This window comes from Glycine soja, chromosome 18 (genome assembly GCF_004193775.1).
Source record: "Glycine soja cultivar W05 chromosome 18, ASM419377v2, whole genome shotgun sequence".
Lineage (NCBI taxonomy): Eukaryota > Viridiplantae > Streptophyta > Magnoliopsida > Fabales > Fabaceae > Glycine > Glycine soja.
Window position 1 is genome coordinate 9,175,374 of NC_041019.1, and position 15,970 is coordinate 9,191,343.

At 30.7% G+C, this 15,970-nt stretch overlaps 1 protein-coding gene across 2 annotated transcripts; it reads left to right on the forward strand.

Moving 5' to 3' along the window:
• The first annotated feature begins 11,990 nt into the window (after positions 1-11,990).
• Positions 11,991-13,971, forward strand: LOC114396733 (protein transport protein SEC13 homolog B). 2 transcript variants are annotated; one of them, XM_028358871.1, is made up of 2 exons: positions 11,991-12,180; positions 12,864-13,971. In XM_028358871.1, the coding sequence occupies exon 2, from the start codon at positions 12,871-12,873 to the stop codon at positions 13,774-13,776; it is 906 nt and encodes a 301-aa protein (XP_028214672.1). In that variant the 5' UTR covers positions 11,991-12,180; positions 12,864-12,870; the 3' UTR covers positions 13,777-13,971. The 2 variants fall into 2 exon arrangements, with proteins under 2 accessions (XP_028214672.1, XP_028214670.1); XM_028358869.1 differs by having other exon boundaries at positions 11,992-12,180; positions 12,867-13,971.
• The last annotated feature ends 1,999 nt before the right edge of the window (positions 13,972-15,970 follow it).

The following is a 15,970-nucleotide window of genomic DNA, read 5'->3' on the forward strand; positions in this document are numbered from 1 at the left end:
GAAGGGTTGAAGTCAGAGATAATGAGATGCAATAGACTCGGCTACAAATATGGTTTGGACTAAGACCAAATATTATGTGATATGAGTATTCATTAATATTAAAGATTTGGAAAATGAGGTAAGATGGTGCGTAATAGTGTCCACGTGGCAGTTTCCCATAGGGCTACAATCAGAAATATACTAACAAAGTCGTAACGACAGGTGTTTCAGACACAGTCTTATAGTAATATTGTTAATGAGAGACAGATCTTACTTCTAAATTCTCAGAATTCAGGGCAGCAACCTATGCTTTGTATAGAATTATTATATTATATATTAATTAGAATTTGGTTCCTATATTATGTGTATGCAAAATGCTTTAATATAAATAAGTTAAGCTGAACTATTCAACCTCAACTCAATAATAACTTTATGTTTGTCTTTAAAGACAATTATATATATAAACAAAGTCAAACTTTATATAAGTCTTATACTTAGTTAAATTGCAATTTCATCTAAAAATGTTATCATTTCATATTTTATCTTCAAATATTTTTATTACTTTTATCCCATTTTGTACTATGAAAATGTATAATAAAAAATACTTTTTTTAGAATAAATACTAAATTAATAACATAGAAAACACTTTAAGAATAATTAAGAAGAAATAATGAATTTTTAAATGAGTTAAATAATTCAAGTTTAATTTTCATATTTTCCCTAGAAGTCAAGCCTAATTTTTAAATTTGACCGTATTAAATAAGTTAAATTTAAACATTTTTCTTTTTCTTTAATCAAACTTGAAATTTAAAAATTTAATTTGACTCAAAATGTTTTCAGTCTTAGACAATTAAACCTATCAATCTCTGTATATCATAATTAATATTCCCTTCGTTCCATTGTCATAGTCATCCCAACTTATTTAATTAACACAAATAGAAGAAAAACTAATAAATAAATAAAAATAATAATAATTTTATAAAATTAATCTTATCACATTTAATTCATTTTTTTATTGTAACTCATATCATTAATATTATAAAGAATATAAGTGAAAAGAATAATTAATATTACATTAAAAAATTAAAATAATAATTATTTTAGAACAAATTTTTTCTTGTTACATGATAAGTATTATGAGAAGGAGGGAGTAATTAATTTTAGTTATTGAATGAGAGATAAGTGCAGACCCAAAAAAAGAAAGGGAAAAAGAAGATGGAAATCCTAAATGTACTTTATCCTCAGCATGTGCATATGCTTCTACACTAGAACTACCCTATGTCTGTCGCAATGACTTTCATTAATCATAGTCATCGAAATTAGGTGATCAGCAATGAGAAGCATGCTAAAAACAGTGTTACATATGAAATGAATCCTTTGTAAAGTGTATTCCTTTAGAAGCATACATAGGATGAAGTATTCAAGATTCAACAATATTCATGAGCATGGATTTTGGCTTGGTTACATTGTCAAGGTTAAGAGGAGCTGCTCATCGGTCAACCACGTTTAATTGGAGAACTAATACTAGTAGAGATCTATCAATGGAGGAATTAATGCCAGGAAGAGGATCCAATAAAGATCGATATGAACTATATAGCTACATAAAAACATGCAGTGTCATTTAAAAATGAATGTATTCAATTACTACAAAAAAAAAAAAAAACTAATATCAGTGACAAAGCAATTTACATGTAATTTTGAAAATTGTCACCAAATGTTTTGTGATGTCAATATTAATGAATGACAAAAAGTATTTTCCGTCACTAAATTTTGTCACACTTTATCAAATTCAAAAAACTTCAATAAAAAAACTTTGATAATATCATATTTGGGTCATTATCTGGCATGCATATTTAATCTTTTTAACAACTAATTAAATATTTTTCTTCCTTGATCACAAAACCTATATTTGATCACCTAAAACAAATCTATTGACAAATTCCAACTTGTTTTCGAGTAAAAATAAAATAAAAATTAACAAGAAATAAATCAAAGAATAAGAATCGAACCGAACAATGAGAAGATTGTTGTTTACTGTACATGCATTGCTATTTATACCCACACTAGTTGAACCAATCGATCTGACTAAGAATCAGACTAGGGACTAGGTCGATTCACTTATTGGATTGGATATTCTAGAAACCTGGTGGTAATTAACGTCATAAAATCGAATTCAAACCGAATTAATCTGGTCTGTAATCCACTCAATCCAAATGACAAGGTTAGTGTCTATTGTGCAACACAAATGTCAAGGTTGTTGAACTAATAGCCCAAGGTATGAAAGTTGAATTAACGCGCAATCCTAATTCATGCAGTTCAACATTTGACTCAGTGGTTCTAATTCATGCAGTTTAATTATTGACTCGCTTGTTTAATCAATGATTCATCAATTAACTCAGTGTATCAATTAAGTGGATCACTAGTACGTCCAAATTCTAAAACAGTGGTTATATGATGATTTGATGACCAAAAGTATCATTAAAATATAATTTTATTCTCATTAATAATAAATTAAAATTCAATGAATTAATTACCCCAAAATTACTTTTTCCTCACAATTTTTAAGACCATTAAATCTTAATGATATATTTTTCAAAATTTACGTTTCATAACTAATTTTCATTTTTCTAGTAAAAACAAAGTTACTAATAAAATTCATTCGTATAATTTTTAATTTTTTAGGAAAAAAAAATACAATTGACCTTTCCTTTTGAGTTTTGTTATACATAATAATCTTATCTTACTCAACTCTAGTAGAGAATACTTAGGTTTATACTAAAAAAATATTATCCTCTCTTCTTTAATTTTTTTAAACTATATTTCTAGCTCTCTTCTAAGATATTAATATGATATCATTTAATTCATTTTAATGTGGGTTTGATGGGAAGGGAGAAAGGAAAAGAGATATCATGAATTTGAATTTCTCCTATTAACAAAAACTAAAAATTAAACATTTGATTAAAAAAAATCGACTGTATGAAATTTGGGACTTCAAAGAATGGAAAGAAAAATTGTTAGTCAATTTTCAAAGTCAATAGAATACTTTGGTAGAATTAATATCTCATGTAAGAGGCATGTGACTTATGTAGGGACTAATAAATAAATAATTAAGGATTAAATTGTAATTGGGTTTAATAGGAAAAGTTTCTAATGCTACTTGATGAGAGTAATGGTTATAAAAGGGGGATAATACCCACTGACGTAAAATAAGGTCTCCTTCATGTGTTTCTCTCACCCATAGTCATCACGAACTTAGAGAGAGACAAAAAGAAAGGTCTAAGGAAGTGAATCTTATTTCTCTTCTCTTTCAAGGAAATCAAAGTACAACAGAGAGAAGTCTTCCTATGGAGAAAGATACAAGTCTTCAAAGGTACGCATTATCTATTTATTTATTGTTTATGAGAATCATAGATTTTAAGATCCGGTTGGTTTCCTATAATTGATGATCTAGGAAATCCCTTAAAGTTTTTACATGTGGTATCAGAACATGTGTTATGAAATTTATGATTATCCAAGAATAATTTAATTTCTCCCAATTATGCATGAACCCTAATTATGAAATTTAGAAATTTTATTTTCCGTTGCATGTATTGTTTTATTGGCAATATTTTATTATTGTTGAATACCATTTTTTTTTGGAGAAAGATTATTTGAAAAGCTACACGACATTACAAATTATGTTTCGTCTTGGAACAAAATGGAAAAAAGCACATATTCTTTTCGCGGTATGCCTGTAGGCCTACTTGTAATTTCAATGTTTTTGAAAAGCCGAGCGGCGTAGGACATGTAGGTAACTTTTAATTCCAATGTTTTTGAAAAAACTACCCCGGCTAGTAAGTTCGTTGTAGGAGAGAATGAATATTTTGGAAATTGCTATTTGCAACCTTTGTTTGCTATTTCTAATCCCACTTGCCTTTTTTCTTGAATGTTATTGAAGGATTGAAAGTTTATGTCTTAGAATTAAATTAATGTGAATGTTTTGAAATTATTGGTAGTAGTAAATATGTATATGTTGCATATTTCTTTGAATGTGTTTGAATGCAAAACACAAATAAATGTGAATATTATTTTATGGCCTGAAATGAAATTAATAGAATGGCTATGAATTGTTAATAACAATAATTATGTGCAGACCATACATTTGGTTGGAATTAAATGTATGTTGAATTTGTTAGTCACCAAAGTGGCCAAATTTGTAAGGTTATTTTATTCCAAATTAATGATTATTTCAATTACTCATAGAATAATGGATGTTAAATTATATGATTATTGGTTTATGAGTAATGGAAATTCATTGTTATAAGGCATTTATGGATTGTCCAAAGGTTGATTAGTTGTTCTTATAATTAATGAATATAATTGTAAGCGATTTGTGTGTATCATTGGTTTTATTTATATACCCAAAGGAAATAGATACTACTAATTGATGCATATTTAATTGTCAAATAATGTTAAGAATTTTTATTAACATCATCATGTTTGTATGTTGTGTGTTGGTGTATCACCCAAAGGAGAACATCAATATACATTGACCGTTACCTAAATGAATCATATGTATGACATGTATTTTATGTCTCAAAACACTTATGTGAATTTTATTATGTAATACATGTTCTCAATTAACTGAATTCTTATGCATCATCTGTGTCAATTTTAATGGGCTTAACTTCTCTGACTAAAATGAGCAAGTCCAATTTCACCTCCGTGTTTTGGATCATGATCTTGCTATGTTGAAAGAAAAGTTTGTTACTATTATTAATGCTAGTAGCAATGAAGAGAAAGCTCATTATAAAGTTTGGGAAATATCTAAGAGACTCACCCTAATGTTCATGAGAATGGCTATTGCAGACAGTATTAAAACAGGTCTTCCTAAGACCAATAATGCTAAAAAGTTTATGGGGTTAGTGGGAGAACGCTCTCAAATAGCTGATAAGTCTCTTGTTGGGACATTAATGAGTACATTGACCACCATGAAGTTTGATGGTTCGCGTACTATGCATGAACATGTCATTGAGATGAAAAACATTGCAGCAAGACTTGACCTTGGGAATGGTTGTGAATGGGAACTTTCTTGTTCAGTTTATTCTAAACTCATTATCGTCTGAGTATCACCCGTTTCAAATGAGTTATAATACCATGAAAGATAAATGAATTGTACATGAATTGCACAGTATGTTAGTTCAGGAAGAAATGAGGCTTAAGAATTAAGGAAGTCACTCAATCCATTATGTAAGCCACCAAGGAAATCAAGGAGCTGGAAAGAAATTTATGAAGAAGCATGATAAAGGCAAAGGGTAATTAAAGATCAATACTCTGTGCAAATCCAGAGGAAGGTATCAAAGGGAAATAATTATCAATTTTGTAGGAAATCAGGACATTTCCAGAAAGATTGCCTAAAGTGCAAGTCTTGGTTCGAAAAGAAAGGTGAGCTTAATGCTCATGTATGTTTTGAATCAAACTTAACTGAAATTTCCCATAATACATGATGGATTAATTCTGGATGTACGACTCATGTTTCTAACATTATGCAAATATTCTTTACAATCCAAATCATAAACCCAAATAAGAAGTTCATTTTCATGGGGAATAGAGTGAAAGCTCCAGTGGAAGCAGTTGAGACTTATTTTTAAAACTCGACATTGAACATTGTTTAGATTTACTGGAAACTCTTTATGTACCTAGTTTATCTAAGAATTTAGTTTCATTATCTAAACTTGATGTTATTGGATACTCTTTTAATTTTGGTAATGGATGTTTCAATTTATTTAAGCATAATCATCTCATTGGTACTGATATTCTTTGTGATGGTTTATATTAATTGAAATTAGACAGTTTGTATGTTGAAATTATTTTAACTTTGCATCATAAGGTTAGCACTAAACGTAGTTTAGTGAATGAACAATCTGTTTTCTTGTGGCATAAACGTTTAGGTCACATTTCTAGAGAAAGGATGGAAAGATTAATAAAGAATGAAATTCTTCCTTATCTAGATTTTACAGATCTAAATATTTGTGTGGGTTGTATTAAGGGAAAACAAGCAAAACATGTAAAGAAAGGAACTACAAGAAGCACTCAGCTTCTTGAAATTGTGCATACTGATATTTGTGGACCTTTTGATGTTAGTTCTTTGGGAAAGGAAGGATACTTTATCATCATTATTGATGATTATTCACATTACGGTTATGTCTACTTACTGCCTGAGATTTCTCAGGCAATGGATGCCTTAGAAATTTACTAGAATGAAGTAAAAAAGGGAAATTAGACAGAAATGTGAAAATTATTAGATATGATAGAGGTGATGAGTATTACAGAAGATATGATGAAACTGGACAACACCCAGGTCTATTTGTTAAGTTTCTTCAGAAACGTGACATTTGTGCGCAATACACAATGCCCCGTACACCACAACAAAATGGTGTATCAGAAAGGCGTAATAGAACTTTAATGGATATGGTTAGGAGTATGTTAATCAATTTGACTTTACTCATATCTTTGTGGATGTATGCCTTGAAAACTGCCATATATTTGTTGAATAGGGTTCATAGTAAGGTAGTTCCAAAGACACCTTTTGAATTGTGGACAAATAAGACACCTAGTATAAGGCACCTGCATGTTTGGGGTTGCCAGGTAGAAATAAGGATTTATAATCCGCAAGAAATAAAATTGGATGCAAGAACAATTAATGGATATTTCATTGGTTATCTAGAAAATCAAAGGGGTATATGTTTTACTGTCCTAATCATAGTATGAGAATTGTCGAAACTGGAAATACAAGGTTCATTGAAAATGGTGAAATCAATGGGAGTGCAGTTCCACAAGAAGTGGAAATTAAAGAAGTTAGAGTGCAAGTCCTTTTAGTTTGTGCCTCTAGCAGTAAGGTGATTGCTCCTTTTAGTTGTTGTTACAAAATTAATGAAGAGGAGCAACACAATAATGAATCCATGATGCATAATGAACCTATTATGGAAAAACCACAAGAAGTAGCATTAAGGTCTCAAAGAGAAAGGAGACCAGCTATTTCAAATGATTATGGGGTATACCTACATGAAATAGAAACAAACTTAAGCATTAATGATAATGATCCAGTTTTGTTTTCACAAATTGTAAGTTGTGATAATTCTAAGAAGTAATTAAATGTCATGAAAGAAGAGATAAATTCCATGGAACATAATGGTGTTTGGGACATTGTAGAATTACCAAAGGGTTGTAAGAGAGTTGGTTGTAAGTGGGTCTTCAAGACAAAACGTGACTCTCATGGCAACCTTGAACGTTACAAGGCTAGACTTGTTGCTAAGGGATTTATTCAGAAAGATGGCATTGATTATAAAGAGACGTTTTTACCGGTTTCACGAAAAGATTCTTTCAAGATTATCATGACATTAGTAGTCCATTATGACTTGGAGCTACATCAAATGGATGTGAAAACCGTCTTTCTTAAGAGAGATTTAGAGGAGAATGTTTATATGGACCAACCAATGGGTTCTCAGTTAAAGGAATGGAACACATGGTGTGCAAATTAAAGAAATCAATATACAGTCTTAAGCAAGCTTCCCGCCAATGGTATTTGAAGTTTAATGATACCATTGTTTTCTTTGGATTTAAGGAAAATACTGTAGATCAATGTACATATATCTGAAGGTCATTGGGAGTAAGGTTATTTTTAATTTTGTATATGATATCTTACTTGCAACTAACAATCTTGGTCCTCTTCATGAGACTAAGAAGTTTCTTTCTAGTAACTTTGAAATGAAGGATATGGGTGAGGCAAGCTATGTGATAGGGATAAAAATATTTCGTAATAGATCACAAGGATTTTTAGGCTTATCTTAGAAAGCATATATCAATAAAGTACTAGAGAGATTCAAGATGGAAAGGTGTTTAATATCACTTGTTCTAATTTAGAAAGGATACAAATTTAGTCTCTCACAATGTTCTAGAAATGATATGGAACGAAAACAAATGGAAGCAATGTTGTATGCATCAGTTGTTGTTGCATCTGAAAGCTGAATTTGTAGTATGTTTTGAAGCTACAATTCAGGCTAATTGACTGCGGAACTTTATTTCAGGGCTTGGAATTGTCTACAGTATTTCTAGGCTGCTGAAAATGTATTGTGATAACTCCGCAACAGGATTTTGTAAGAACAACAAGTACTCTAAGGGTGCTAAGCATATGAAATTAAAGTACTTTGTCGTGAAGGAAGAAGTTCAAAAACAAAGAAAGTCGATAGAATATATTAGCACAAACCTTATGATAGATGACCCTTTGAATAAAAGATTACCGCCCAAGACATTATAGAACATGTTGAAAGTATGGGCATTATTGTTATTGATGATCATTAAGTGTAATTTATCTTATGCATTTTAGTGACACTCTGAGCTCAATTATGATATGTTTCTGATTACCTATTCTTTATGTTTGCATGCATGTTTGTGTTAGAGTAATGTTAATAGGTTTTATCTTGAATAAAGACATTATGTTGGACGAGTTATGTATTCCTAACTAATGGTTATATTAAGGAGAAGACTAATTTGTAGTACATGGAAGAGACTATGTCGATTAGATGATGTACAACTGCCATGACTCGAATTGGTTCATATTCTTAATTATGAAATTATGATGTACCCAATGTATAGAATAATTTAGTCATTTTTAATGCGCATTATGTTAGTTAATCTATTTGTTTATTTAGTCCATAATGTTTATTAATGTCACATGAGTCAAGTGGAAAAATGTTAGAATTAATGTCTCATGTAAGAGGCATGTGACTTATGTAGGGACTAATAAATAAATAATTAATAATTAAAGACTAAATTATAATTGGACTTAATATGAGAAATTTCTATAGTTAACTATTACTTGATGAGAGTAGCGGTTATAAAAAGGTGATAATACCCACTAATGTGAAATAAGGTCTCCTTCCTGACAGAAAAGTGTTTCTCTCACTCATAATGATCGCGAACGTAGAGAGGCAGAAAGAAAGCTCTAAAAAAGTGAAATCTTATTTCTCTCCTCTTCCAAGGAAATATACACCGAAGAAAAATCTTCCTACAAAGAAAGGTACAAGTCTTCTTATAAAGAAAAATACAAATCTTATTTATTGTTTATAAAAATCATAGATAATTGATGATCTAAAAAATCTTTTAAAATTTTTACATACTTCTTCAAAATATCATTCGTGACGTACATAATCAAATAGAACAAAGTTTAAAATTAGTTGTTAGTGCTATCAGTAATTAATAGACTCGTTTACATTGAAGTATTCTTCTTCTTTTTTTAAGTATGCTAAGTATATATACATTAATTTCTTGTAGGAGATATATAATTATAACTTTTGGAATAATAAAACCCAGAAAATGAAAATATATTTTGCTCTGAAAATAAATACAATATTTATGAAAATATTATTTATTTATGAGACATCATCGCTCACAGAGGAAATAATGGAGGAAAACTAAAGAAGGAAACATGACCTCATTAAGCAGTAACATCAATTTCTTTTTCATTACAATTTAGTAGTTTTTTCGTCTGCAAATAAAAAACATTTTTATTAAAGGTACCAGGAAGGATTATAAGTCAAAATTACAATGAAGGTAACTACTACTATCTCAAGTATATCTACATACTGGTCAAAGCTTTCTCATGAGTCTCACTTTTCTGCGCCTGCAACGATCAATTCTCAAGAAAGAAGAAAATATTGGCCATTCCTAATCAATCAGTTGCGACATTTTAGATAAATAGCTATGACTTTCACGCTCAGATAACTAAAATGCATTGTTTTCTCTCGAATATAAAATAGAAATTATATTTATACGATAAAATTGGTGCACGGTAAAGTTGTGCCTTGGTGACTTGTTGGTCATGGGTTCGAATCCGGAAACAGCCTCTTTGCATATGCAAGGGTAAGGCTGCGTATAATATCCCTCCCCCATACCTTCGCATAGCGAAGAGCCTCTGGACAATGGGATACGGATTTTTTTTTTAAAAATTGTGCAATATTCTTTTATAGTAATACAAGTGAAATAATATAGGAGAAGAGGGAGAAGTATAAAACAAAACGGCAGGTTGGTGAAATAATAGAGAGAAGTGTTGAAGAAGAAAAAAAGAGTATGTAAAAAAATATTATAAAAGCTTATGGATAATGTTACTAAAAAAAGAAAAATTCGAATGAAACTGCTAATGCACCACGTACTCTTTTATGGATCATTCGCACCTCCTTTAAAAATTCATTTTTTAAAATAAAAGAAAATTTAAATATAATATACGTTATGCATTCTTATTAATTGATAGAGATGCAATATTATACTAATATGCATATTGAAATTAACAAATTTAGATTCGTAATAACTTACGTATCATGCATGAGAAGTATAGATAATGCGAGAACAATGTGTACCAAAATATCTACTATGCGCATTACTTAGTAATGCTTTTGCGTCTCTTTCAGAATTTTGAGGTGGGTTTTATCCTTCAACATTCGTTTTCCAAACACTCACATATCTAAGGTGATTTTTAAACCATAGCCTTTTACTCTTCAATTTCATGCTAGGTAGACCACTTTTATAATGATCAAACGTGGTTATAGCTTTCACATTTTTGTTTTAATTCTCGCGTAACTAATATCAAACCACCCACATTGCTTACGTAAATTCAATGTTTGCCTGAATTGATCAAAGCTTTGGAATCGATGTCAACAACATCTCTCTCTCTCTCTCTCTCTCTCTCTCTCTCTCTCTCTCTCTCTCTCTCTCTCTCTCTCTCTCTCTCTCTCTATATATATATATATATATATATATATATATATATATATATATATATATACTTAAATATCTTGAAGTTAGTGCAAATTATTTTTTCAATCCTTATAAATTATGTTTATTCTATTTTTTATTCTTAAAATAAATTAAATAACACTTTAAACAATAAAAAAATATATTATTTAAATCGCTTTAAAAACAAAAAAAAACAAAACAAACATAATTTACAAAGACTAAAATAAATAAATATAAAGACTAAAACAAAAAACTACTAAATTACTAAGAACTAAGGATATATTTATTGGTTTTGTCATCCAAACGAGTTTTATTTTTTTACTATTGATTATGTCAACAAGTGTTCTTATCACTAATTTCTACCACTTCTTCTCAATATGTCGAGCTCTTCCGAATAGTGATAGATATCTATAAAAGAGACTTTGATACTTAAGTCAGTAAATAAATTATTAGAGTTAATATGTAATTGGAAAAAAAAATTATTTGTAGTGTATCTTTGTTATTTGAAATGGTAGTGTGTATGGGTAAGTGAGATAGGTAGTTACTTATAATGTATGGATTTATGGGATACATATAGGTAGTAACTTATCCTAGCTAGTACACAAATCCCTCAAGTCACAAGTACAATTTGTGTAAAGTGGCTTAATAAAAAAGTTGGTTTGAGTTCCTTCTGACCAAGATGTTTCATAACCCTACAATTTGTGAGTGTTGTAGGCAAGAATTGTAAGTCAAAGTGGCCTAATGAAGAAGTGAGGTTGAAAAGTCGACATATGTAATTTATGGCTCAAAGTCAATGTAAGCAATGTAAGACTGAAAAGCTGATGTAGGTGTATACTGAATATGACATAATTGAGTAATAATAGAAATGTAATGGTAAAGTCCAAAATGAATGAACATGTTTGAAATTGATGAATTGGATGATATATAATAAAGTTTCTAAGTTCAAATTGAATGATGAATAATAGGTACTGATTTGAAGATGCATGTAATATGCGTGTTGATTTTAACATGTAAGTATGATAAAATGATAAATGAAATTGACTAAGTTGTGCAAGCATACAACAAAATTATATTTTCATTTTGTTAGAGAGTATAAAAAAATTACACAATAAAAATATATTTCCGTTCCACATGCGTAATTATACAATCGGATGTTTCCGTTGTAAAAATGGGGGTAGTTACACAAAATCAGGAAGTGCCAATAGCAGCTGCCTTATTAGAACAGTGAGAGACTCCTAGCCCATAAAATTAAAACAAATGAACAAAACGACAACGCTTCTTCTTTTTCTCTTCTCTCATTTTTCAGTTTCTCAGTTTCTTATTCGTTAGATCTCATCTTACACTCGCCGTCAAGTTCGTCTCGCGCCACCGTCGACGCAGCTCCGACCACCTCCTTTGGTTCCCTCACTTTCTCGCTCTTCTTCTTCTCAGGTTCCTTCTCTATCCTCTATCTCTCTATCTGTTGAAATCTCAACTTAGATCTTCCGATTTCGTACCCATTTCACGATTCTTCCTGATCATTAGAAATCTCTTTCTTTAAGGGACAATTTTCTCATTTAAATTCGCTTACGTGATTTTCCCCAATTGTTCTCGCAAGATTTTTTAAAAGAAAAATCTTTTTTTTCCCATTTCTTTTTGTTTTAGGGGGTTTGGTTTTTTTAATTTTTCGAATTGTTCGCGATTCTGTGATCATTTACCGATCAAGATTCGCATGAATTTTCGTTTCAATTTTTCCAATGTGAAATTCGATGTAATTTTGTGCAAAATTAAACAAATTGTCTGGGTTTTCAGCTTTTCATCTGCGTGTGAATAGGGTTTGACTTTTGGGTATTATCGATGGATTCGTAATTATGTAAAGTGAATTGTTGTTTGAAGCTTGAATATCTGTTTACTTGGAAAATATTATATGTATATTGTATTAAATCTTATGGTTATGCTTTCGTTGATCCTTCATTGTCTTTTATTTGAGATTTGTTTTACCTTTTCAACATTGGACGTAACTAGTTAACATAGAGTTTAGTTTTGTTTTTGTTTTAGTTAGATTTTAGGTTAGTTAGTTTTATTTGCAAATGGTTGTTTGGAACTAACTGTTTGCATTATGTGTGTGTTGATAGCAGAAATATGCCTTCTCAGAAGGTTGAAACGGGTCATCAAGACACGGTCCATGATGTTGCGATGGATTACTATGGTAAGAGGCTGGCCACGGCTTCATCAGATCACACAATTAAGATAATTGGGGTCAGCAACACGGCCTCCCAGCATCTAGCAACTTTGACTGGTCACCAAGGACCTGTATGGCAAGTGGTGTGGGCTCACCCTAAGTTTGGTTCTCTTCTTGCGTCGTGTTCCTTTGACGGCCGTGTCATTGTTTGGAAGGAGGGTAACCAAAATGAATGGACTCAAGCTCATGTGTTTGATGACCACAAGTCATCTGTGAATTCGGTTGCTTGGGCGCCTCACGAGTTGGGTCTTTGCTTGGCTTGTGGCTCATCTGATGGGAATATATCTGTTTTCACTGCAAGAGCAGATGGTGGCTGGGACACTGCAAGGATTGATCAGGCTCATCCAGTTGGTGTCACTTCGGTGTCATGGGCGCCATCAATGGCACCCGGAGCCCTCGTCGGTGCAGGGTTGCTTGATCCTGTACAGAAGCTGTGCTCTGGTGGTTGTGATAATACTGTGAAGGTATGGAAGTTAAACAATGGACTCTGGAAGATGGACTGCTTCCCTGCTCTTCAGATGCACACGGATTGGGTCCGAGATGTTGCTTGGGCACCCAATTTAGGGCTTCCTAAATCTACCATTGCTAGTGCATCGCAGGATGGTAAAGTGATCATATGGACCGTGGCGAAAGAGGGAGATCAGTGGGAAGGCAAGGTTTTGAATGATTTCAAGACCCCTGTTTGGAGGGTCTCATGGTCATTGACAGGAAACATACTGGCTGTGGCTGATGGGAACAACAATGTGACATTGTGGAAGGAAGCAGTAGATGGGGAATGGCAACAGGTGACTACAGTGGAGCCTTAGAATGTGATTTTTCGTTTTGAAAATGGTTAGAGTTTTCGTTTTGAAATATAGTTGACATCTTGTTTCTTTGCATATTATACAGTTGATTAATTGTGCTTCATAATGCCACTAGTTCCTTGACGTTTGTGATCCATTGAGTATTCTGTGCTTGGAAGAATGAAAGTTGATTAGTTTGAGTTGTTTTAAGATTTATAATGATCGTTTCCAAGTATATAATTTGACAATATCTTATATTCCGGCAGTTGCATAAATTAATGGCTGTTGCGTTTAATTTTGGATTATCGAGATTAATCAATCACCATTACTGAATAATATCCTTGATAATTCGTTTTATAATCGAGACTAAATACATAATATGATCCATGTAATCAACCTTATCTTATGTAGTGGGATAAGGCTATTTTTATTGATGCTGCATTACATAGCTAGGGTAAGGGTAATATCTTTTATTTGACAACAATATATACGGTTAGTACTTCACTAATTATAACACAAATTGCTCTTTGTCACTGTCCTGTGATTCCAGAACTGAGTTGATGTATGGCAAAAGAATAATTTACTTTTAATACAGACATAATCAGAAGTGATATCTATGCAATAGAAGGGAACTACCCGTTTCCCCATTTTTTTGTATTCATAGGACAAATTTCTAACTTGTTAGATGCCGCAGCATGCTTGTTAACCACTTAGGTATAGATTTTTGCCCTTCAATTCTTTTAGGAAAATAGTATGCTATTAAAGCGAGAGTTACGAATTCACATGTAGCAGTTTTATTGAAAAGTGTTGTGCATCTTTAGTCTCCAATCAATAAGGGTGGTCAGGTTGAGTTTAGACCAATTCACTAAACTTATCATTCAATCTAATTAAAATTTTATAGGTCTGATAGTATTTGTATAATTTTTTTTTAGGTCTAATCCAACCAACCCAATCAGAAACGAATTGGATTGATTGGATTTGAATATTTAAAATTTATTTTTAAATTAAAAATTTTTAGAACAAAAATTTGTTTTTTCCTAAAGATGTGTAAATATATAATGATTAAATGTATTTAAAAGAGGTCAAATTATGATAATATTATTAATAAAATGAATGATTTCAATGCTAATTATTTTAGATAGAAATAAAATATTATATTGACATGAAAAACATAAATAAAATCAAGACAGATAAAAATAATGGCATAAAATCAAGACAGATAAAAATAATGGCATAAAAAAGAAAAAAATCATAGATGATTTAATTTAATAAACGATGTTAATTAAAAATTAATGTGTTTATGTTTAATAATTTTATTAATATCTGATCAAATTACTTTGATTTTCTTAATTAATTATCTAGGTTTGATAAAAAAAATTTAAATCTGATTCAATTCAGTTTAATTTAAACCGATTTTGGTTGAATTAGTTTTGAGTTTCAGTCTTATTTTTATTTTTCTTTGAAAAAAATACTAAATAAATAGTAATATATATAATAAACACATTTTTCTTTAACTAATAGTAGTATAACTCTCCAAATATATACTGTTAAAAGTAAATTTACATAACTTAATAAGTAATAATTATATTTATGTAACTTTGTTCAATCAGATACATTTTTCACAAATAAATATAAGTTGTGATAATTTTATAAACCCAAATGCTGGATAGTACGAAAAAAATGATACACAGAAGATGTGGCTGAATGTAAACGATCTTTATTATATCATTAAACCCATATATGATTATTAATTCCTCTTATTGGTCTAATTCATTTCGTACCACGAGTATTCGTAAAAAATAGCATTGTTCGTATATAAAATTATAAAAAAAATAAATCTAAACAAGAGCAGTAACATAAATTTATTTATAAAAATATATATGTATATATTACTTTGATTTGGATTGGATTTCAAAATTAAATCTGAAATCTGATCCAATTCAATAAAAAATTTAGTTTTTTTTTTATAATTTTGATCCATTTAATGTTTTTGGTTTATTCAGTTTTTTATTTTTTGGATTGATTTATTTGATTTTGATTGAATTGGATCGATTCTTAATATATAATATTGATATAATATGATGGCATAACAAGAAGGAGCTGGTGACAGATAAGAGAGAGGGGGTGGGGGGAGGGGGGGGGGGAGAGTGAGTGGACCATTGTGACCAGAGGGAGAGGTAGATAGAGAGAAGAGGTGAAAATGAGAGTGGATCCCAGA